At 35.4% G+C, this 24,146-nt stretch overlaps 1 protein-coding gene across 20 annotated transcripts in view; it reads right to left on the bottom strand.

Annotated features, from left to right (window-relative positions):
• The window catches only part of MORN1 (MORN repeat containing 1), a 182,196-nt gene that overhangs the window by 137,056 nt on the left and 20,994 nt on the right, over nt 1-24,146 (bottom strand). For 11 of the 20 annotated variants that reach the window (XM_069782786.1, XM_069782776.1, XM_069782770.1 and 8 more), the window contains 2 exons: nt 15,858-15,934; nt 7,871-7,956 (listed from right to left, as the gene is read on the bottom strand). In XM_069782786.1, coding sequence (XP_069638887.1) covers nt 7,871-7,956; nt 15,858-15,934 — 163 coding nt within the window. The remainder of the gene's footprint in view (nt 1-7,870; nt 7,957-15,857; nt 15,935-24,146) is intronic. The other 9 variants (XM_069782781.1, XM_069782779.1, XM_069782780.1 and 6 more) reach the window with 1 other exon arrangement.

The following is a 24,146-nucleotide window of genomic DNA, read 5'->3' on the forward strand; positions in this document are numbered from 1 at the left end:
CTTGCTTTCTCGGTAAGTGAAAATACGGATGAAACATGATGGAGTTGGCAGATGGAGTTGTAATACTGCTTAAACATAAGCACAGAATACAGACATTTCTGTTCTACGCTCCTGAATATAAACAAAACCTACTAAAATGATTTTCTGTGTGTTTCCTGCACTACCGAAGATTTTCACTGCTCCCACCCTACCTTCCATAGGTCTGCCAAGGTTATACAAAACAGTATTATTCTCAGGATCTAAGCTACTTTGCCTGTCTTTACAGCATGCCATCCCCAAAAATCTCACTTTAAAAATAACGACTTCCAAGCAGATTTTCTTACCACTTTGGAGGCTGCCTCAACACTTTGCATGACTCCACAGTGTTTGTCTGCATGAAACTATAATGGTCAGTGAGCATGAATTCTGCAAAGGAACACTATGAAGAATCAACTAAAAGGAGGAACAAAGCAATTTCTTGTTGAGGACAAGAGCAGATCTATGAAATATACACTGCAGATGTTAATTCTTATCTTCCTCTGACTAGTATTCCCAGATATGCAAACGTGTTCAATACAAAGCACGATACACTTCAGTCCTTTTCAATACACCAAATCCTTCTTTCTAGCGAAAAGTAGCACTGTAAACAGTATAAATAATTACTTAAAGATTAGAGAATACAGTACTGCTGTTTTCAAACCCATCATAAATTTACGATTCCACAATTCCATAACAGTGACACTTTGCTTTAGAAACTTAAAATTACAATTCTTGCTCCTTTTTCACGCATATCTGCAGATGGGAACAATTTATGTCCCATTCTACCAGTAAGTGCTTTCTTTTGTCCTCCCAGATTTAGTTCATTGCTGAACTTAGTTTGGCAGGAGTGGCAAGAGTGTGGATTCAAGACAATGCTTCTTTTAATCGTTTATATCATATTTTATTTTTGGTTTTATCCACAATGTATCCTCAAGAAGAAAATCTGGAGCTCTTGTGGTTTTTTTTAAATAGGGCAATAAGATCTCAACAAATGCACACCACTAGAAACAATCAATGCTGCTTTATGAGCCAACATACAGCAGACAATAAAAACATGATGGAAGTTTCATCAGTTTATTAATTTTCTCTGTATTTAATTGCTCGTAGAATAGAAGTAACAGTTGCTTCGTCTTTTTTAAACAAGCTTTGATATTGTTTTGGAGTGCTATCTTTTAAAGAGAAGATATATCAGCCAACCACAATAGGTGAAGACCTATTCCAAAATAGTTCTCAAAGTCTAAAAAACAACTTCTGTTCTCTTCTTGTCCTTTAAATGACCAATGACTTTAATCTACAGCCAATGAGTCATGTCAAATATTGTTGATCTAACACGGATGGTGATCACAGCTCCTCTTATGATTTTTAGCAAGTAATTTCATAGCTATATACACCTCATTTTTTGAATCTGCCAAGTAGGTAGTCTTCCCACACCAAATGAAACAGGCCCTTAAATTCATAAAACATTTGAAATTCTTGCATGAAATTTAGCACTGAAACACAAAGTATTATCATTTGTAATAACAATACATTAGGAGATGTTGAATGCGTTTGCTTCAAAAAGGCAACTCTGCCCCACTACTCTTTAAAAAATAAAGGATACTCCACAACAAGAACAACCATCAGTCTGAATTCAAAACCTGAACCGATTCATTAAAATTCAGGTAGCATGTAATAAAACATACCTATAGTTGCCATAATACCGATGTGCTATAAATGCTATCCAGTTTTTGGAAGAGTGATGTACACTTACTAGACAGACATCAAGGCAATTGCCCATGATACCACATTAAAAAAAAAAAAGTAGATTGTACAGTTTGCAGTAGCATCAAGTCTCTATTCAAGTGTAAAAAAATTAATTGACTCCATCTGTATTGGCCTAATGACTGATTAAATGACTAATCACGGAAGTCTTAATTAAAATCATTTTTCTGTACAGAAGAGGATGGAGGGAGGAAGGCAATCATTAATGTGTTCTAATGTATGTCAGATTCCATTTGTGCCATTTACTAACAGCCATCAAATGAGTAATTATGCACAAGGTCATTCTGTAAACTTTCCGCATACATCAGACTGATTGGATTAGGGCTTGGTGCTTGGCTACGTTCTGCATGTGGCTGCTTTTTTCCAACCACAAAACAGGTAATTAATATCGCTCAGAATAAATAATAAAGGAAGTTGACATTTCCTCTTCCATCTTCGCACCAGCCAACCCAGTCAAAGATTCATATACAACTTTCATACGTTGTTGGGTAAAGTCCCATACGTCATACATTAAATCAAGCCCGTCCTCGTCAGCTATTCAATATTCTTCATGAATTGACAGGGACCTGTCACACAGTGTAATTCTGTAATATGCAAGGAATTTTCCTGCATAAATAAAATGATCAGGCAATTAAAAGAATCCTTTTCAAGTAAAGCAAGATGGCCATATAAAACTTATTTTAAGTTTTATTTGCCAGCCACCTGACTACCCTGATGCATAGTGACCTTTGCTATGGAAAAATAACAAGCTGCTTCTACCTCAACAGCTGAGACTAATCTATTTAAAACAATGTATTAAAATGAGTAATGGAATAAAAAAGTATGTCTTGAGATTAGACAAACCGACTTTCCACTTGCATGCAACTCATACATAGGACCTACACTTTTTGATGCAACGTTGCATATAAAACGTTCAGGTCCAAAGTATAAATTATAACACAGAATATTTTGTTTGCCGACTGCTGTCATGAGATTTCTAGAAAATATTATTTGCAGCCACAGAAAGTCTGCTGTATCACTAGCTGCAACAATTTTGCATATCCCAGATGACAACACACTATCTTGTGTATAAAACAATGTTTTTGTTCTAAAACTAAAACTAAATATGTCTTAACAGGGGGAAAAAAGAAGTTGGTATAGCCCTGCCACTTTTATCAACAAATGTCTTAATTTTGTAAACATTACTTTCCTTCGAAATCCTGAATTCAAATGTGCAGCACTGATCTGAGTTACAGTTGCAGAATAAGGTGCCAAGTAAGTTCCAGTTCTTCCAAAACAATGGAATCAACTTTTAGTACCGAGTAAGCTTCTTCAATTACTGTTGCCTCTTTTTCCTACACAGAAGTATTCTGATCAACTATCCTGATAAAAGATCTCTGCAGTGACACTGAAAATGGATATCCTCCCGTGAACATACAATGCGCTGCTTTAAGGCGTACCCAATTGATTAAAAATAGTGTTCAGAATATGGATGGACACGCTAAAGGGACAAAAAACCCCAATGAAAACAATCTTAAGCCATGAGTATGTAATGTCCAATTACACTTTTGGCATGATTAAGTACTATTCTGTCTAAACCATTCAAAGTCATGCAAGTCACAGGAAAATATATGTAAAGCTACATCAGCCAGCTTCATCCAGATTTCAAGTAAACACAAATTTCAATTAGTTTGAATTAATTATAACACAAACTTGACCCTACTTACTACATAACTGAAGAAAACAAAAACATGTGACAACAAATCTTTGCTTGCAATAACTGTCAGTGTCGCATATGAAAGAAGTTCATTTTACTAATAAAGGAAATGGAACTGACAGATTTAAATTCAGCTATTCTATGAATGTAATTCAGAGTTTTAAGGTAGCTCTCAAGGCTTAAAACCAGCACTGAGACTCAAATGTGCCACTCTCTAGGCTTCTAGAGAATTAATGAATCTTAGTTTCATCTTCATTTAGAGGACACATTTAAAACAACCACAAAATCCATCACCACCAAACCAGAACACTCCAAAATAAACAACATACATATGGCACAGTAAATCTTTCAAAACCTGAAGATATTTTTATGGAATAATTCAAGACAATCTGCACTATTCTGCTAATGCAAATGAAAACTTGCACAACTACCTAAATTACAGGGTGGCGTGCCATTCTTAATCTTCATCGAAATGTAGGAGTTCCTGTTTCAATCATTTCTATTGTTTGAAATACACCAGATGTTAATGGAGTGGCTGCTGCTGTAGGCAGAGACTGACTTCTAGGTGAAGCTAATTAATGACTCAGTGTATGGCTTACTGTAGGTTTGAAGGAATCACTAGACAGTGGTGAAGATCGATGTGCGAGACAGCTGCAAGTACATTAAGTGACCTGTCTGAAAACTCAGCATTGTCTTTTTTCCTACAGACATTGATTATATAGGTTATTCCTGATCTTTGATTGTATAAAATATTTAAGACAAAGTCAAGTATTTCAGGTACCTCTCACGTACCTGAAAAGAGAGATCCCCTTCTCAGCACACAAGTACAGACCCTTCACATCATAGTATAAAAGTCCAACTAATCTTGCCTGAAAGACAGCCTTCTCTTTTTTTATTTTTTCAAGTATTTAGAAAAAAAAAAAAAAAAAAAAAAAAGGTATCTTATGCCCAAAGACAAATCACTGAAGAGAGATGGCATCCTACGCGAAGGCACCTCCAGCTATTCCAGATCCAGAAATCAGGGAATTTGCAACTCTCTAGGCCACTTAATAGGATAAAGCAAAATAGGTTCAGACTAAGGGGTTGGAATGCAGCCAAGTGAAGCCATTTAAGGAAAAACACAATAAAACAAAAAATCCAGTCTACACTAAATTCCCTGGTCACACTGCAAAAATGAGAGAGACAGGTGCTGCATGCACTAAACGAAGCACTTCTGAAAGTGCTTTAAATAGTTAGGTACCTCTGATTTCTATTATTACCCAATGCACATTGTCCTATCTATTTTGTTATAAACATGACTTCTCATACTGGTTAAAGATGAAAAAATACCTTGTCTGCTACAGAGAAGCTATTGCAAATCAGTGGGAACAACCTGATTAGACCCTGGAATCGCTATGCCTGCTCATGTCAGCAAGTTCCATTATAATTATTTTATGCTTTGCTATTAGCTGAACTAGTGAAAAAGGTGGAGAATTAGTCATCATGGCAGATTTGCTCAAGTCAGTATTTTAAAAAGCCTGTAATGTATTGTACAGTAAATAAAGCAAACACTGGAAAAGTTACCAATAAGCAGGCTATAGTAAAAGTCACTTTCATCAAAACCCAAATAATGGGAAAGTTAAACAATACCTTTCTCTTAACTGTTGCAACTGTCATCCATCTCAGAGGATATCTCCATACTCATTTTGTCAGTTAAGAAATGCAAATTAGATATCCCCTATTCTTCTATTTGTTTTGTACAGTGAGCACAATTTCTGCATGAACGTCCAACTGTATTTCCATCCTCTTTGTGTCACAGAAACCTCATTTACCAGTCATTCTTCTCCATATGAAAAGATCTATAATGAGGAGTCTTTCTGTCATTGCCCTGCTCCTCTGAGTCAGGAATTTTCATTTCCCCCTAATACTTGCTGCTGTAGCTGCAATTTCATTTACTACCATCTCATACCACAGCCTTAATGCAAGCACATCTGTGGCTGGATCATGGAAGATTCAGTATTGCTTTCAGAGTTGCATATCGATTAAATGGTTATGACAAACCAGAGTTTTTACTTACTGTGTTCTCATATGGTACTTATAAAAAGGAAGGTTTATTCACTGTACTTGAAATGACAGTTTGTTCTTCCAGCTAGTCACCTAGCAAAAATATCTGTATGAGAATACTGAACATAAAAAGTAGGACTAAGAGGTCTACCTGCATATGCATTCTCTCAGAAAACGACTGAGAAGCCATAAAGTTATCCAAAAGCTAAAAACCGTATTTTTAATTCACGTCTAAGCAGTATCATGAAAGAAACAGATTACTTCTTGTTCTGAGGAAATAATGCTGTTCAAAAAAACATTTCTACTATTCTTTTTAACACACATACAAAGCAATTTACACATGCTGAGCCAAATTTAGCTTTGGTGCAACTCCAGAAATCAGTTGTATCAGAATAGATCACCTCAATCTAAGAAAGCAGTAGATGTCACGTCCTCTTTGTTGAAAGCTAGAGTTTCTCTAAAGCAGTATCCTGACACTTACAAGTTCTCTTACTCTTCCAGTCTATTCAAAGCTACCTTGACTTTTTAAAAAGCCTCCTATTACTTTAGTTGCCTGCCATACCTTTGCATTAGCAAAATGAGCATCTTCTTTTTTTTCCAGTTGGAATTACAAGGAATAGGATTTGAAAGTTTGTGACTAATATCTAAAGCAGATAACAGCTAAATGAACCATCAGCCCGAGACAGAATTCTACATTTTAAGTGTTCCAGTATGATAAAGGACACCTAACACTTTTCCCAAGTTGAGCTGCTGCAGATGCCTTATTCTTCCCTACAACAGGGTAAGAATATTTAAAAGTTCACCTAGACCTTGACACTGGGCAAGGAAAGCTTACTCCAGGTAAGACTTTACAGACTGCACTTAAGTTTCTGAGTTGCAGAGTTGGAAATGGATTTGTGGCTTCTATTTGCAGCATTAAAAATCATTAGTTTACGCAGACTGTTCTCATTAAAAAAACCCAACCAACCAAACTTCCCTATAGTCAGTGTACGAAGTCAGTACTGTTGGGGGGTTGAAATAGGAAGCTACCTGCAATATGTCACAAAAGTTCTTATGAAACAAATCACAAACTTCTCAACAGCTGATTTGAATTCTGATAGGTAGAAGTAGAACAATATCTAGACAATCAGCAATTTGTATGTAATTGCACCGATGGAAGTTAGAAATAACTTTTCTCTTTTTAACCCATAAGGATGCAACTTTAGGTGCATTTTTGGATTACATCCCAGTTCCTTTTTATGATAATGATAATTCTACCTCATTCCTGCATGAAGGAATTTGCCATTTGTCCATCCACAATTGAAGGTACATGTTCAAAGAGAATTTTGATACTTCCATTTTAATTAAATATTGTCCATGAATCTCAACATGGAACATAATATGAAACTATAGAGTACATGCAAAATAAAATATCTATACCTTCCTAAGCCTGTAATTATGAAACAGTGCAAGATAATTCTTTCCTGTAAGCAGAAAAATGCAATGCCAATGGTGGTGTTTTGTTTTCAAACAGTAAAAGCACAGAAAACATGCCCAACACGCACTGAAAATCTACAGCTGGAGTTTACTTCTAATACATTAACACCACAAAGGGTCATAATACACTACTTTCTTCACCTAATTCCATTCCAGATTTTCAGTAAACTCAAACTAGTGGGTTTTGGGTTTGGTTTTTTTTTTTTTCCCCAGACAGCAGGGATTTTCTGTGCTTAAATAAACTTTAACTTTTATGTTGTCACAGTTGCTCCAATCACCCGTGCAAACTTTGACTAATTTAGTAAGCAGAGGAGTTTTTCTTCTCTACCTAGTTCTTTTCAACTGTCTACATCGTATGTAATGCAATTATGGAGTTTCATTTAAACACACCAGTTTTAAACTAGCAAGGTTAGATGTAATTACTCAGTGTAATCACAGCAACACAGAAGTCAGAGCAGACTGCAAAACTTAGCTGAAAAACCAGGTAGTAGATCTGATGGCAATTTTAAAGGTGTAGTGAAACCTCCCTCACTGACTTCATTTGAAAGAGGGGGGGGGGAAAGCTCTAATAAAACAAGAAAAGCAGTTAAGAAAAACCCCAAATACCAAAAACCCCCAACACCAAACACTCTCCAAATTGAAGGACTGAGAAATATTGTTCTTGCAAGCACAAGCCCAGGTTATAAGGAAGTAAAGATGTATTGGCATAAAATGTGGCAGGTAGTAATTATGTTACAGTGGTCACCTAAGAAAAAGACAGGGCCATTTGTCCAAGAGAATAACACCAATCAAAAATGGTGTATTGCAAAGAAATAAAACTGCTTTCAGCAGACAGCATTCTCCAGCTGAGCAGTAGGAATACTGATTCACACATACCTGCTGTCTTCCATTTTCTCCTGTGAGACTGTCATCTTCTCAGCTTTCTCAGCAGATATCCTGCCACTTGGCTTTTTGCCTCCTTTCTACAGGGGAAAAAAAAAAAAGAAAGAAAGAAGAAAAAAAGTAGTATTTCTGTAGTGCCTAAGGAAAGTGCCAAAAATGGTGTAATTTATGATGTGCTAGTGTTTTCCTTTGCATTCATAAGTTAAGAACAAATGCAAAATCATCAGCACTTGAATATGGTGGATTTTGATTTACATATATTAAGATTCTCTCACAATTTCCTATTATTTATTTCTGTAAACAAAATTGGATCCTGGTCACTAAGCTATTAGCATCCCCTACAGTAATTCGAGCCAAATCATAAAACCAGAAAAAAGCCAGTACAACTCAACAGTCAAAAGAATTTGCAACCAGAAGTTTCATCAAACTGTCTCACATCTGAAACTCTTATCTGCTCTTCCTTTTTAGAACTAAAATCTTACTGGGAGTGAAGTAAATAGTTATCTCTACCTGAACTTTCAGAATGGGCACATCTCACCTTCTCAGTTCAAACAATAGTATCTAGACTTTTCCCTAGAACTTTCCCAGTACAATTCCAAGCCTTCAGTTAGTACACCAAGTTATTTTCTGGACTATTTCCTAAAATTTTTAAATGCCTACACCATTGTTTTCTTCATTTTAGTGTATCGTATCTATGCAAATACAGCATTTTACATTCAGGTTGCCATAGATGTAAGTTTAATGGCTTTTACTTTTCTTCCTTTTCTGACATGTTCTTCAGGATCCCACTGTAAGAAGTACTGCAAAGCCTGAAAAATTATGTTGACAGCATTACACAAAACAGGGGGGCCTTTTCCTCTTTTCATTCAGGTGTAACAGAACCAGTGCCATCTTGTGTGGTTTTTGTCACAACCGACACAGCAAACAATACCTAATACTACAATTACTCATGATCATTTTATACCAACCCATCCTGCAGGAACTCAAATTTCACAATTAAATAACTTCTGTTCCCTGCAAAACCTGCAAGAAGGCTGTTTTGGTCATGTTCTTAATGAGAGAAAATTTGAAGAAGCATTTTATAATACAAACCAGAAGACAGGAGAATGCTTTGGTAGGTAACTTCCCATCATGGCAGGAATATTTTGTGTTAGAAAGCTGTTGCTGAATAATTCAGGACAAAACCAAGAAACAGTAGTTTGTCTCAAATTCTGCAGGGTGAAGTGTGAAAGAAAGATAATATTCTAACTGTAATACTTTATCCTAGCCAGAATACCTTAAAGTAAGAAATTTCCAGCTGTGAAAGCCACAGTTATCTCCACAGTGCCATAACTTTATCATTATATGGCAAGATAAAAGTTAAGTCTTTGCCTCTGCAAGGACATTAAATAACATCTTTCTCTCCATTAGCTTTTGCTGTAGTAGCAGTATTTAGTCTCTGGGCAATGAACGAGAACCACACTGCTTACAGAATAACTCCGGGTTCTTAATGCACTATCAGTTTTGGAAAAGTTCCTCTGTTCAACCTTTTTTAAACTTATTATTCTTAATTGATAGCTCTTGTGCCACACAATTACAAAGGAAATGTTTAACACTGAGAAGATACTTTTAGCAGTGCACTATAGTCACAAGGCTAGTATAACCATCATTAGGGATGGAAAATCAAGTTAAAAAAGAAAGGGGGGGGGGGACCCCATTCAACTTTTCTTCTTTAACATTGCAGAGAATAAACATCAGTGACCCTTTAGGGAAGAAAGAAGAGATAAACATTTCTAGTGCAAACATTTTCCTGTTTGACACAAGCCTTCAGGAGGTTTGCCCATAACGTATTTATTCACACAGTGAGCGTCAAGATACTTACAGTAACAAGTAAAGACTACAGTTGCTACAGTCGCTACAGTCATGATCTGAGAAAGCACTAGAAAAAAAGAACTCTTGAATTGAGACCCTGATTGATTGTATGACCTTGAGCAAGTCACCTTACACTGATGCACAGGGAAGTAACAGTACATACCTGGCTTACTAGGAACAGCAGAATTATTTAATTGTCATCAAGTCTACAGTTGTGAATAGTCTTTAAAAAGAGTAAGTGCCATAGCTGTTAGGCCTACAGAAGGCTTACTGCATCACCTAATCCTTCTCTAAAACAGTTTTAAGTACACATAGTAAATAATTAAATACACCTTTCACAGGAGACAGTGAACCCAACTCCCAGACTTCATTTATAAAGTCTTCCCACCTTTTCCAAGGGAGTCACTTGTAGAATTTTGCTCTCTTATTTAAGGGCCTCTTAAACATTAGTGGAAGTCCTATATACAGATAATCCATTTATTAAAAAATTCTTCATGCCAATCTTTAGCTAAAATAATCTCAAAACAAGCAGCTGTTCAAAGAAAGGTGTTTAAGATCAATGGTTTCAAGGTGCCTGACAGGATTTCACATTAGTCATCTCAGAAACTTTACACATCTATAGTCATATTTGTCATCCCACGCTACTGGTAATATGGCACAAAGAAGGTTTAGACAGCAAATGAGATAGTATTGTGCCAGGCATTAAAGAAATACTACCCAGACAACTACCTAATATGGTTTATAAATTCCAGTTTCAAATGCTTTCAAAGTGAAGCTAAGGCATCCAAATCAGAGAATCACTCCTTAAATACCCCCTTCATGTTAATTTTAATTACAACAACTATTACTATCAGCAAGACAAAGATCGTGTGCCACCTTCCAGGGATAAGCACCAGCAGGATGACTACTTTCATAACAACCATTCAAGATAGGGCAGCTTGACCTCTCTGGGAGTGAAATATCAATTAATTATCTTTTTACAGCCAATTCAATTACAGCACACTAATCACTTGTGTAGGACATCAAGCCAGAAGTTGAGGGCGGGGGGTGGTTGGGGAAAGGAAGGAAAAAATATTGGCACTGAACAACCCTCAGTAAGGAAGATAACAAGGCAGTAACCCTACAGGTGCAGATGTAACATTTGTTACCACCATGCAAATAGTTATCTGTTTGTAGCAGACTAAATGCTGTAATATCATCCTCATTTAACTGAACTTTTTTTTTAAAAAAAGAGTTATTGGTCCTAGGGGTAATAGACATTTCATTTAAAGGTGACCAGACACACTGCATTAGTCTTTAATGTTAGAGTCAATTCACCAAAGAGCTTTGTTCATTAAGGAAAAAAAAAAAAAAAAAAAAAAAAAAAAAAGAGAGAAAGGATGATCTACTCAGCAGAAAGCAAAATATATTTAACTTTTGTTAAATAAACTAATATTAACTCAAGTTACTGAGGTCTATTTCACTACTATACTGATCCCAAAGAAAATTATCAAGTGCGATATATCAACAATAATGCACTCAGCAGAATATTAGTATATAAGCAAATATGTATTAACTTATGTTCACATTAGTATTGCTAGAGGCCAAACCTCAAAAAAGTATAAATGCATGTATAAACACATTAGTATATGCAAAACATGTATGCAAACAAAACCAAAATTTGAATCTATTTAATTTATAGCATTCATGAATTAAAATGGCAGAAAGGAGTACATTAAAGGATCTCTTCTCACATGAACTGCTGTTAAATGAGTCTTGCACCGTTTAGTTCAGCATAGCTAACAGAACCTGAAAGAAAAAGTTATCTAGTCCGTATCTGAAACAGCAAGGCAAGACTGCTCTGTTCAGCAGTCTTGATGGACAGAATTTAAAGTATAAAAAAATATTTTGACAACACAGCTGCAGAAGTTAAGCATTTAACAGTAGCTGTGATGCTAAAACTCTCACAGTATGGCCATAGTATAATTGACAATCTCTTTGTAGCAAAAAATTGTGGTCTCCCTTGTCAGTATGGTAACTATAGCAGTGAAAGACTTGTGTGTAAATTGAAAGAATTTACAAGGAACACTGCCAGTTTATTAGCCTACTCCGATTCATATTCATTACTATAATTTTTAATACAGCCTGATTAAGGCTAGAACACATACCTATGCTACAGTGACACCTTCAATTTCTTTGTAGATAGCATACTGAAAGTCATTAGCACTTACATTCCTAAAAAAGAAAGCTCTGAAAATTCCATTACGGACTGCAGATTTAACTGCTGTAACCGAAAAATACCATATACCATGCATCCACGGAACAGAACACAGAGTCTAATCTTTAGGGGGTTAGGATCTCTTAGGATTTTAGGGTGTTCATAGTCAGGGTGTTCCATACCACTCAAGAGTGCAAAGAAAGTTTCAAAGAGGCTAGGTATGTAACTCTTCTGAATCTTCCCAAGTACTTTGCAAAGAGGAAGCTCATACAAAATAGATGTTAACTCTGCAAATTCAAATAAAAAAATTATACTGCAGCAAAAGAGAGGAGCCAAGGGGGATTTTTTTTCCCCCCTCCCTATTCTGTAACACTAACAGTGCGCTGTTTCTAAAGGGCAGGTTTGTCTTTGCTCAGTGCTCTTTAAAAAGTGTTCTGAAGGAAAAGCACTGTTTGTTCCACCTGCAGACTCATGAAAAAGAGACAGCATGAAAGAAGATCCTACTGGAAAGTGTCTTCTAGTTTTGCCTATTCTATGTACGTTCTTACACCACAATCACTGCTGCAGTACCTAAAAATTCTTCCCTAGTATTCTAAGCAATGTAAAAAAAAATTGGTCAGGCGTCTGTTCTGTGAGTGTCCCTTTTAAAAGGCATTCTCCTATTTAAGACTTGTTTTGAGACAGCTTTGTACATTATGTACTGCACCTCAGCCAGTTACCAGTACTTTCTATTCCAAAAGACTATTCTACACTTAATATTTTTTTCCGCTGCCTTAACAGACTACTGATGTTTGTGTCCATTTCCCATAGAGAGTTCTGGTATCAACTGAATTTCCTTGAGAAAGGGGTTTTGCTGGCAAACCTCTTTAAACTGGTACACAGTAGGAATCAACATAAGAATAATACAAGTAGTATTATTTTTGGAATGTAGTCAAACGGAATGTCTCCATGAACAAATATTGGTGTCTTTAGCCACCCAACATTACAAATCCAGGGTGAATTTTATGAAGCTTTAGTACTCTAAGTACTATGATTTCAAATGGAACCAACAGTTGCTATGGAACTGTTGCTATAAAATAAATCGTTGCTATAAAATAAAAAGGTTTAAAACCAAGAAAGATTATCAAGTTTCATTATAGGATTAAACACCTAAGGAGAACAATCGATTAACACAGTCTTCTCCATGTGATATGACAGGAAAAGTTGACAGCCACCCTCACTTTCTATTACAGCTAAGGACAACTTAGTTCTCAGCACCTCATATGACCTACTTTGGATCTTTCAAGGTGAGGCAGGGTACAATACAGAAACTTCAGTTTAGATTGTCATACACCATATGAGCATTACACAAAAGCATGTATAGTCACATCTCTTTCACATGTATACTTTTCCCTATGATATGCCCTTTTTGGTCATTGGGAATACACGTATTGCCAGATATTTTCAAAGAGGTAATTTAGTTCTTCTGCCAAATTCCATTTATCACTGCTCAGCAAATGGGTAAAACACAGTAAAACCGAGAAACTATAAAACTGTATTTCCATAGTGAACATCATGACTGTTAGTATTAAGCAAATAATTTTTTTCTCCTTCCAGCAGAAGTAAGCATCAACTTGTGATAAAATTGGCTTTAGGTCTTCTAATTCAGTTCCAAAACTTCTCTTTCCTTAGGACTACATTTCAATAGGTCTTATGCTAAAAGCTATATTACAACATATGCAGTAATATAATTATGTCATTACTGTTAATTACCTAAATATATGTTCATATTTGTATTTTATATAAATATTCCTTCTTAAACTAATGTTAAACAATATCTGTGGCTACACCTGGCTGCTAACACACCAGAGGCTGTTGTCAGTTGGGTTCAAGTTTTTTTTAAAAGAACACTACATTTTGCAAATATTTTGAAATGACAAAATCCCAGTCACAGTTCAGCTGTAGATTACCTTTGGGACTGGTAACTGATACTTGGTGACCAAGTTAGTTAACATAACCTTTCAGAATGACAAGCCTAGTTCTAGACAGCACTTTATACCAATTTAATATGATGCCACCAGAATAAAATTTACACCCGGCACACTTAGTGGATAAATCAGTGTCCTTTTCTGTTATTTGAAAGGGCTCCATCAGGTGTAAATTACACGGGTAGTATTATAACACAGTATAGTTAGTGGGAATCTGTGCCTTGCCTGTTGATACTGCTTAGTTTTGATCTTTTTCACCATAAATCCTGTCTGGGAAGCTACTAACATTCCAAAACAGGTATTCTACTATATCAAACCCCCATTTTTTTTAAACACACACACACAGAGTAAAACAATTACTAGGTGAATTTATCTCTCAGTGCTGCTTTAAAATACAGCCAGTGTTACAAAATGGTGTTCAAATTACCTATAATAAAAATAAACCACACACAGCTAGACTGCCAGTTTCCATAAGGAAAACACATTGCACGTTTCCAATAGCAAAATCCAAGCTTCCCTAATGTAAAACACAGGCAACATATTTAACAAATAGTTTGCTTTCACTGCTGGTTGAAAAACATGCAACCATGAAGGCACAGAGACTGAAACTGTTAACGGAGAAAATTCTGTTCCATTAGTATCTTGCAAAGCTAACTTCAGTTAACAAAAAACCCCAATAGTTTGTCAGAGCAAGGGTTTAGGTTAATTTGACAAAAGCCAAAGCATTTAAGAGCTAAGGGTTCTATATTATCCTTAGTTTATGCTTTGAGCCCGAGTTGTCTCGCCACAGGGTAAAGACCTTATTCAGCATCCTCATGCACTGTAACACTTCGAGAAGTAAGAATAAAGAACTGTTACTAGCACCAGTATAACTGTAGTACAGGTAAACAGAATCCCCAAAATCCTGAACCAGGGAGGCTGAGTCAGCAAGAATTCCAAGTAGGTAGCTCCAGTCAGGGTTTACTCCCTAAAATTATCATTTTAATGGCTGCATTTAGGTTTTCATATACAGACAACATGTATTAGAAGGAATTTAAAGCACCATACCAGTTAGAATGTACATCTTTGAGTAAAAGCTGCACCCATTTATCTCGACAGGCTCAGAGTATCTTAGTTACATAAGATAGTAAAAATAATACACCTATTCACCAGAAAAAAAAAAAAAAAAAAAAAGACCCTCGGACAAGTGTAGTTTAATCATTTAAGAACAGCTTTATTATATAAATGTTCAACAGGACCTGAAAAGAATTAAATGGACAGTCTTCCAGTAGGAACAGTAACTCCTAGGCAGAGCAGGAGCTCTACTCCAATCAGCTATTCACCACTGAAGTTTTTAGCCAATTAAATCTGAATATTCATTAAGAGATGTGAAATACTACTCTTTAGGTAATTTAACTGCCACAGAATTGTTTTCTTGTATTAGCAACATTAATTCATTTGGCTTCAAAATAAGCCAGATAAACTATTTCAGGGTGAAGCTAAAAGAAAAAAGTGTCCAGATCCGTAGAACTTCAGTAACTAGGTCCAGACAAACAGTTATAAAGGGGCATGAGGAAACAGCAGTGAATCTTGCATTCTGTAACTTAATGCAAACCCACTGGAGTTAATCACTATTACCACAACTAGATACTGCAACAGTTACATAACTACATCTCCACAACAGAACTTCTACAGTAAGCGACAACAGAGCCAAAACCAGCCAGCCCATCCTGAATTCTAAAACCTGTTCTGCTGAGAAAGCCATGCTCCCAGTCAGGAACCTGGAACTCCAGCTTCCAGCAATGATTTTTCCCTACTATTGGTCACTGCCTTTAAACTGTTAGAACACCTTTTTAATTCCATCTTTGGAAATTAATATTGAATTCAAATGTTTTTAGTTGAAAAAAACCAAAACCAAAAACAGAAAAAACCCCAACATTTTACAGTGAAGACTACAAAAAGCTTCTATTTCTGACCCTAAATTTACCTTCTTTCTCTGCATAGTAACTTCAGTTAACCAAAGATTTTTCTCGTGAGAATGACTCTCATCCATATTAAAGCATTCTGTGGAAACAAAGACTTCACTCAGAGGGAGGGTTCATCAAAGCCACTAAAATTATAATCATTTAATAAAAGTAATGACTACTCTGTATTTAAAATATTTTCCCAGGCAGCACTTTAGCATATTGTGTATTCCAAACAAAGTACTATTGCATAATCATTAACTCTGCATTACGTAGATCTTATAAAGGACATACTGAAGACCCTAGTAAAATAAAGAATACTAAGTTTTCTTATGGAGAGAAAACACATACACATATGCCCATGAAGATTATGGGACAGATTTTTGTTGGCTATAACATAGTTCAGATTAGACGCAATGTTTTGAGATGTTTAAAGGAAAAGCAATGTCATTATTCTATACTGAGAAAAGCAAGCCTAGAAGTAATCTGTCCAATATCACTCAGATGATCTGGGCTCAGAACACAAACCCTCTTTTTTCCTCTCACTCCCATGTCATATTCACTGGATTATGATGTCACATCAAACAACTATATTTTCAGAAACTACTAGACAAGAATTCCTACAAACATCCAAAACCAAAGAGACTAACAGACTTTTTAAAAACTACACAATAGCTGTTGAACCTTAGAATCTGCCACGGTGAAGACGGTTTGAAAACTGCAAGTATGTAAAACTGTCTAGAAATGAGAGGAAAAATTCTTCCAAATTTTTCTTTGTTGTAAATATGATGCAAGGTTATCTTCAAATATGGGATGGTTTTTTAAAGTGTTCTCAAATCCAGTTTGAAAAGAATTGTTTGAGACATATATGCTGCAGCCAGTCAGACAATAACAGTTCTGCAATTATCGGCACCTGCATTACAATTCAATGGATTTAAATTACCAAGGGGCCATGGCAGATACCCTACTGACAACAATTAGCATAAAAATGTTCTACAGTTTAAAGCTGTGGGTGGGAATTACAAAAGGTTAACAGACTAAATATAAAAATCTTTTTGAATATAAAATCAATGCGCTTTGTTACCGAAATCTGGGTACTGTAATTTAACCAAAATAGGGTTTAGAGTATCTGGCAATCTTCCATATGTGTGAGCTTGGCTTCTCTTTTAAGCAAAATGCCGAGCAGTCAATCTGAAAGTTTAAAACAAAACAAACCAAAAATCCAAAGGAAAGCGTTTTATATTAATTGTTCTTTTATTTTAGTTTCTTAAGCTTCGCACCAAAATGACCACCACCCTTATTCAGGGCTCAGAATGATCCTTTTATATGGTCAGATTAAAAATCTCTAATTATTTTATTGCATGATTTAGAGAAGGAAGTATTTTAGTGGTCAAAATAAAGTATGCTAGAAGTTTCTGGACTAGACTGAACTCTAGTAACAAGCAGTTTTCTCAAAAGGTCATCACTACATCACAGCATCTATATTTTCAGAGCAGCTTCTACTTCTGTGTAGCTACCAGGGGAAATAAAAAAAAAAAAAAAAATACACCACTCCCCCCCATTTTTCACAATGCTTGGGGACCACAGCTTTGTTTAATTTAGATTGAAGATACAAGCAGAACAGACGAAAACAAATAAATTCTGCTCATTAAAAGTACTAAATCAGAACGCTGAATTTGATGAGAACACAGAAGTATAACAGACATCAGCAAGAAGCATCTTCAGTAAAAATATAAACTTGATAAGGCTAAAATTTTATCTAGGTTGTCCTTTGTGTTTTTTGTTGACAAGATGAATGGTCATACAGGAACTTTGACTCTAGATAAATTCAAAGTAAGAACTTTGACATGAAAGCTTAATTCCTTTTACCACCCAATAATTTATCTTTTTAAAAAAATAATTAACAAGTCTCAGAATAACATAATTACCTGGGAGACATATCATAGGCTACAGAAGTTGCAATAAGGCAAAGCAGATGAGAGTACAGTTAGATTCTAACTCCAGACTGATGCCTCATTAAATTGAGTTAACGCGGATGTGCTTGACACATGCTGGGACCCCTTTTATCACAATTAGTGCAACATCTCCAGCACTCCTTGCAAGTCTAATAGAATCAGCATGTTTAGGACTAGCCCAAGATTTCTAATTGCAAAATCAGCAAACATGTTAATCATCACTTTGTTGCCCTGTTGTTGTGAAATGAGATTAGGGATGTGTATTGGAGATTATAGAGAGGAATCTAACAAATCGATTTAGCTACTATTTCAACACAATACTCTAAGATCCTTTTCATAATTACTTCTTTTTAGATATATTTCTGTAAGGCTACCAGCGTACTAATATTTGTCTAAAAGGTGAGCCATTTTACCAACTTCTATACACATTCTAGTACAAACCTGTACAAAAAGGACTTCTCCTCCTTTTTTTTTTTTCCCCACAAAGATTTCCTAATATTATAGCATACTTATTTTAATGAATATTTTAATGAATATTAAGATTGCAAAATCCCGTAAGTAAAAAAGGTGGCTATGGGGGAGAAGGTATGAGGGTAGGGGTGAACGCTGCAATGGAAAGTAGTGCTAAATCTGTCAGTTCCAGAGTTGTCATTATCCAGACATTACCACCAATGGAAAAATGGGTACAGATAAAAAGTAAGAACTACTCCATCGTGATCGCCGAGTAGTTTCAGGGGTTACAGAGAAGGTTAACATACACTGAACCTTGAGCTTCCTTGTGTTCATGCAGAACACCTCCATTCAACTACTGCATGCACTCTTCTTCAGTGCTGAAAAGCAAAAGGCTATTAAGCAGGTATGTTTTACATGAAAGAAATTTAAGTCCTGCTTTCCTGCACAAGAGAAGGGGGATTCCTCTTGAATTAGGATCAATTGCATTTCTGGTTCTTTTTCAATTTATAAACTGTAATTCTGCACAATGCAAGATGTTAGTCTTGCATTTTTCTTCAGTCAGCACTAACTGTAAAATCCCATCTGAAGTAACTCTGATGGTTTAGAAGAAACAAAACAAGCACTGCATATATATACACATATGTATGTATATATATGTTCATACATATGTACAGTGCATTGATTGGTAAATTACCGTAGTAGACAGAAGGCAGACTCTGGGTACGGATGCACATATCTAGCTAGTCTCATTTGCCAAAAAAAAAAAAAAAAAAAGGGGGGGGAAGTGGGGGATGGAGAAGAGAGATCATCATTGTTAATTATTTCAGAAGTTCAAATAAAAGAAAAGAATAAATCTGCACAGACTAATGTTTACCAAACATGTTATTCACTCCACATACAAGCTTAAGTACTACATTGCAAAGTCTCAAAATATTTGGAATGAAGTAAAGGAAGATGCAAGATGGGAGCAATTGGAACGAACGCATTTAATCCAATCAGTTAAAAAACAATAATGGTTGCTGTTTTGTTTTAGATTCTCTGTATATGAAAGGCCTGAAACAATTCACAATGATTTCCACCAATAAAATATGAAGAAATATGCCAGTCCTACCCAAAGTCTGCATCACTTTTAGAGGAAGAAGAAACTAAAAACCTCAATACAAAAACCCTCAAAGGTATAATCTGCAAAATAACCATTTAACAACAGTATTCCTTACTATTTTATGTCCAGCTAGGCTGCACCCTCCTCTATAAATGCCTTATACTCTTCTTCAACATTATCCCTATAGCAATACAAGAAAGTATACTCCAGCTTAGCATTTTTTTTTTTTCAAAAACATTCATTGCAATATAAACCTTGAGTAAAATATGGACTTGAGACTATTCGTCCACACAAGCTACCACATGCAGAATGTGTGAAAAAATATACTTAAAATTGCATTGTCTTTAAAACATCTTAGATCGTTTATGGAAGACTTTGCTGAACTGAGATCAAGGAGTCAATACATCTAGGTTTGACTGCAATGTAACTCATTCCTCAAAAAGTAAAATCCTTGCATAGAGAATTCTGTTTAATACCAGGAAACGCTGCAGGACACAGTCTAGCAAAAAAAAAAAAAAAAAAAAAAGTCCAGCAAGAAGAAATGAAAATCTACAACATAAACTTATCTTATTATACGATTTTGTGACTATTGTATCTAACTTTCAGTGAAAAAGCTCACCCTGTTGCACTGAAATAGCAACAGAAATGTACCTATCTGCCAGAGGACAATCCTTGAGATTAGATTTTATAAACCCACAATCACGTGAATTATTGAAATCTTGAAATTATTGAACTCTGACAAAATTATTATTCTAAAGTTTCACATGGGTTTAAAAAATGAGAGTGTAGATGACCATGGCTTTGCTTTTTTGAACTGAATTTTTTCCCCAAGGTATCCATCAACTGAAGTTCCCACCTTTGGTATTCTTTTTCCCCTGTCATCATCTGTTAGGTTGTTTGTCAACAAAGCAGGTTCGCTCATTGGTCTTTTTCCACTGCCAAGCCAAAAAATAATTATGGATGGTGATAGTAGTTTTTATTTTATATCTATTCCTACTTTTAGGGACATACATGATAATTGTTTTACCATCTGGAAATGACACGTTCTTCCAGCAGAGGGAGAGGTACATGAGAAGAGAGAGCAAATAAAAGCTAAAAAACATTCTCAATACATAAAAGGATGATATCAGAGAGACCTGTATGGGGCTCAGAAAACTTGATTCTAGTCTCTGACTATGTACAGTTGTGCACAGCAAAGTCAGCGTACCCCTATACCTGTTCTTGTCAAACACGCAGGGTACTGCTCTAACTTTTCCCTTCTATTTTTTTTTTTAATTATGCACAGTTTTATGTAAAATATCCCTTGAATTTGTAAAGATTACTGTGCACATACAGCAAATAGACTCAAAATAATCACAGTAATTTCTGTAGGTACCTATAACAGTGCTTCTGATGCCAATTTTTTTAAAAAATGTTCACATAAAACCATGGCAATACAACAAAGATCTGGAATCAGCATTAGTAATATTTTATTCCAGCTGCTACAGAGGCAGCTGAAGAAACATTCAACATCTTTCTTTTAGGTCCATTAAAATAACCTTTTCATTATTATTTGAGTAGATTTAAAAAGCATGTAGATATCTGGAATGCAGACTTCCCCTATTACTTTTAAAATAATAAGATGGGTCAATCTGTGGATTTATAAACCTAAACAGTGTCATTTTAAGCAATATTAAAAGAAACTGCGGTGGAAAAGGCAGATGCTGCAATTCTGTTACTAGCATTACTTCAAAATCTCATGAGACGAACAGAGAAATACTATATAACCACACTTTGTTCCAGTGAGTACAACAGAGATCTCTTGACATACTACAGACAACCGTGAGATAGTGCACTCTGGCCATGTAATTATATTATGTCTCTTGTCCTGATGCTTGTCTCAAGGGAGTTAAATGTGTACATTTAAATTCACAGAACTTATGTACACTAAGACTAATTCATTCTTTCAAGCAACCACCTTGTGGCACTGAGAAATCAATGGGAAGCAGTGATTCTCAGGAGGGGCTGCATGCACATCAACGAAACGCCTAACTGTGGACTCTAACAGGTTCTCGTTACCATACCCAAATAAGTGTCTTTTCAGACCTTTAAGAGAACTAAGAGAGAAACTGTTAAGAAAATACAGTTATTGTAAATTTAGTATCTAAACTGTCTACATATTGTTGCTAATGAAAAATTATTTCTCCTTAGATGACTAACCTACATGAGCCCGAAACACAGCATTTCTTTCTTCATGTCATATGTGGAGAAGTCAGGCTTCTTTGCTTTTGAAATACAGTAATTACTACAGCGACGGATTCACATAAAATTCCAGATAAAATGATCAAAATTACAATACATATCTATAGGCTAAAAGAAGCAGAAACTGCTAGCTGAAACGCAGGCCAGATAAGAACAAAACTAAATAATAGAATAGAGGAGAAACCTAATTATAGCTGCAATTTCCCTTTGCCCCCACCCAGGAGAACACATGAAATGCCAGATTTAAAATAATCTGATTTGCAGAAATTCTTTATTTATCACTGCCTGCAGGAAAGAGGGGGTAGAGTCAAAACCTTTTTTTCAGCAGAATATTTGTCTGTAGTGGAAATTACTAACAAGTCTTCAAAGAATTCTTTGATGATCCTCAGGCTACCTCTACTGATGATGTCAAGAGTTTTAGCACTAAGGGCTTCAGTGGAGAAGTAGGAAACATGGATTGGAAGTAGGCTTTGAAGTTAGCTCAGAGAAGCTGACACAAAATAGAAAATAAATCATGTTAAGGCTTGAACATGCAAACACAGATGTCAAAGGTAAAACTCCTATTGACTTCAAACATGAGCAGAATCAGGTCCTCATCAATGAATCAAAAAATATAAATAGATTGTTCTGAGTCTTCAAGATTTAAAAAAAAAAAAAAAAAAAAAAAAAGCACCTGATAGTGCATTGTTTAATACAGATTCTCTCTGGTCAGCTGTCCAGAGTATTCCCTAATATGATTAGAAAGCAAGTATTCAGGATTGGGGGTTTTTGTTTTGTTTTTAAACATACTTACTTGCTGTTGCTTCCAGAAATGGACACAATCATCTAAGAAGCATAATCTTAGTTCCGATATCAAAACTTTACTTGAGTAAGGAGAAAAAAGAAAAAAAAAAAATCATTCTTGCCCCCCATGAAAAAATGTTTTGCGCTTTTTCACTGAAAACACTACTAACATGCATGTGACTGACCTATTACATTTTCTTTTAAGATACTCTCTGTCTTGGAAATACAAGTGACAAGTCAGTTGTTATGGTAACTATTTTTCTTTTTTTCTTTTTTTTTTTTTTAAACTAACATATGACAGCCTGCGTGTCACCTGATGCTGTTCCTGAATTAAGTTACACATTCATTTTTGTCGAATAGTCTAAAAAGGGGCACCCTGCTTTAGCAACTATAAAATTGCTCCAAATCCTTACATTGTCACATGTCCAACTACATATGAAAAAACGCAGGTTTGGCTTGGCCTTCCTGCAGGCTCCAAAGCTAAATCATCATCATATTTATCCTCCCCCCTTTTTGGTAAGTTTCGATGTACGAATTCCTGTAAAAGATAATCTCTCATTACATAAACTTTCTCACTATTGATGAATCTAAAACTTCAATTAATCAAATTGAGTACTGCCAATTAAAGGACAATTTCAAAACATTTATGCTCAAGTTATTTCTGTTACAGATTAACATGTATTCTCCTGAATTATCAAGGCCATAAAGAAAACTTTAACATTATTAAAACCAAAACATTTTAAACATGGAATGGCACAAAATAAGTTTTTCCCCCTCAGACTATTTAGTTACATGCACCATTTTAATCCATTGAAACATTTATTATGTGATTAAATTTATGCATACAGCCAATTTTTTGTTAGCTTGGAGCTATGACATTATGATGTGAAGAGTAGCTCTTTTTTGTTCCCTTTTTTGTTAAACAAACTGTCTACAATTCCATGAGCTCCAGTCTTGGAAACCCAGTCTTGTTTGTCTTCTATCCTGCTTACACAGTAATTTTAATGTAGGTCTACCTGAACTACAATCTTTCAGCTTAAATGACTGACTAAAATTATTGGTTACTACTTCACCTAGGTGTGTTTTGTTCCTCATTCAAATCCAATGTTATGAGTTGAACACGCACAATGGTAAAATAAGAAGGGAATCCATTCATCCATAATGAACATTCAAAAAAGTATCTCAATTAGATATACTTTTACTGGAACTCAGTGGAGTTAGTGGGTGAAGGAAGAAAAAGTATCAAATAGTGATAAGCTTGAATTAGATGGCAGAATACTTAAGGCTAAGCACTTGCGACCTAAAAACAGTAGGAGCCAAAACTTGAGCTTTTTACAGCTCCAATCTTCTAAACAATGAACCAGCGATATGTTTGAGTTGGCTTAATACAAAAGCTCCGTACATTCCTAGCCCTGGTTTCAATTGAAAGCTTGTTACTCAGTCTTGTAAATTCCCCTAAATTTAAGACATGTAGCACAATAACATTCTTCAATGCAAAAATATGAAAAATATTTTAGCTGATGCAGCAGAAACGTGATGATATGAAGCAAATGTAAAACAGAGGGATTACAACAATCTGGACAACTAGCAGCATTATGTCATTGATATCAGTGCCTAGAAATTTCTTTCTTTATTACACTGTGTTGTCTTGTAATAACATGAAGAATATGGAGGAGAAAATTCTCAACACGCACGCATTGCTTCCATTAGTGTAGCAAACTGAAATAACCGAGATAACATTGCTACTCAAAGCCTATTTAGTAATGTATCTAATCCTA

This window comes from Haliaeetus albicilla, chromosome 4, assembly GCF_947461875.1.
Source record: "Haliaeetus albicilla chromosome 4, bHalAlb1.1, whole genome shotgun sequence".
Lineage (NCBI taxonomy): Eukaryota > Metazoa > Chordata > Aves > Accipitriformes > Accipitridae > Haliaeetus > Haliaeetus albicilla.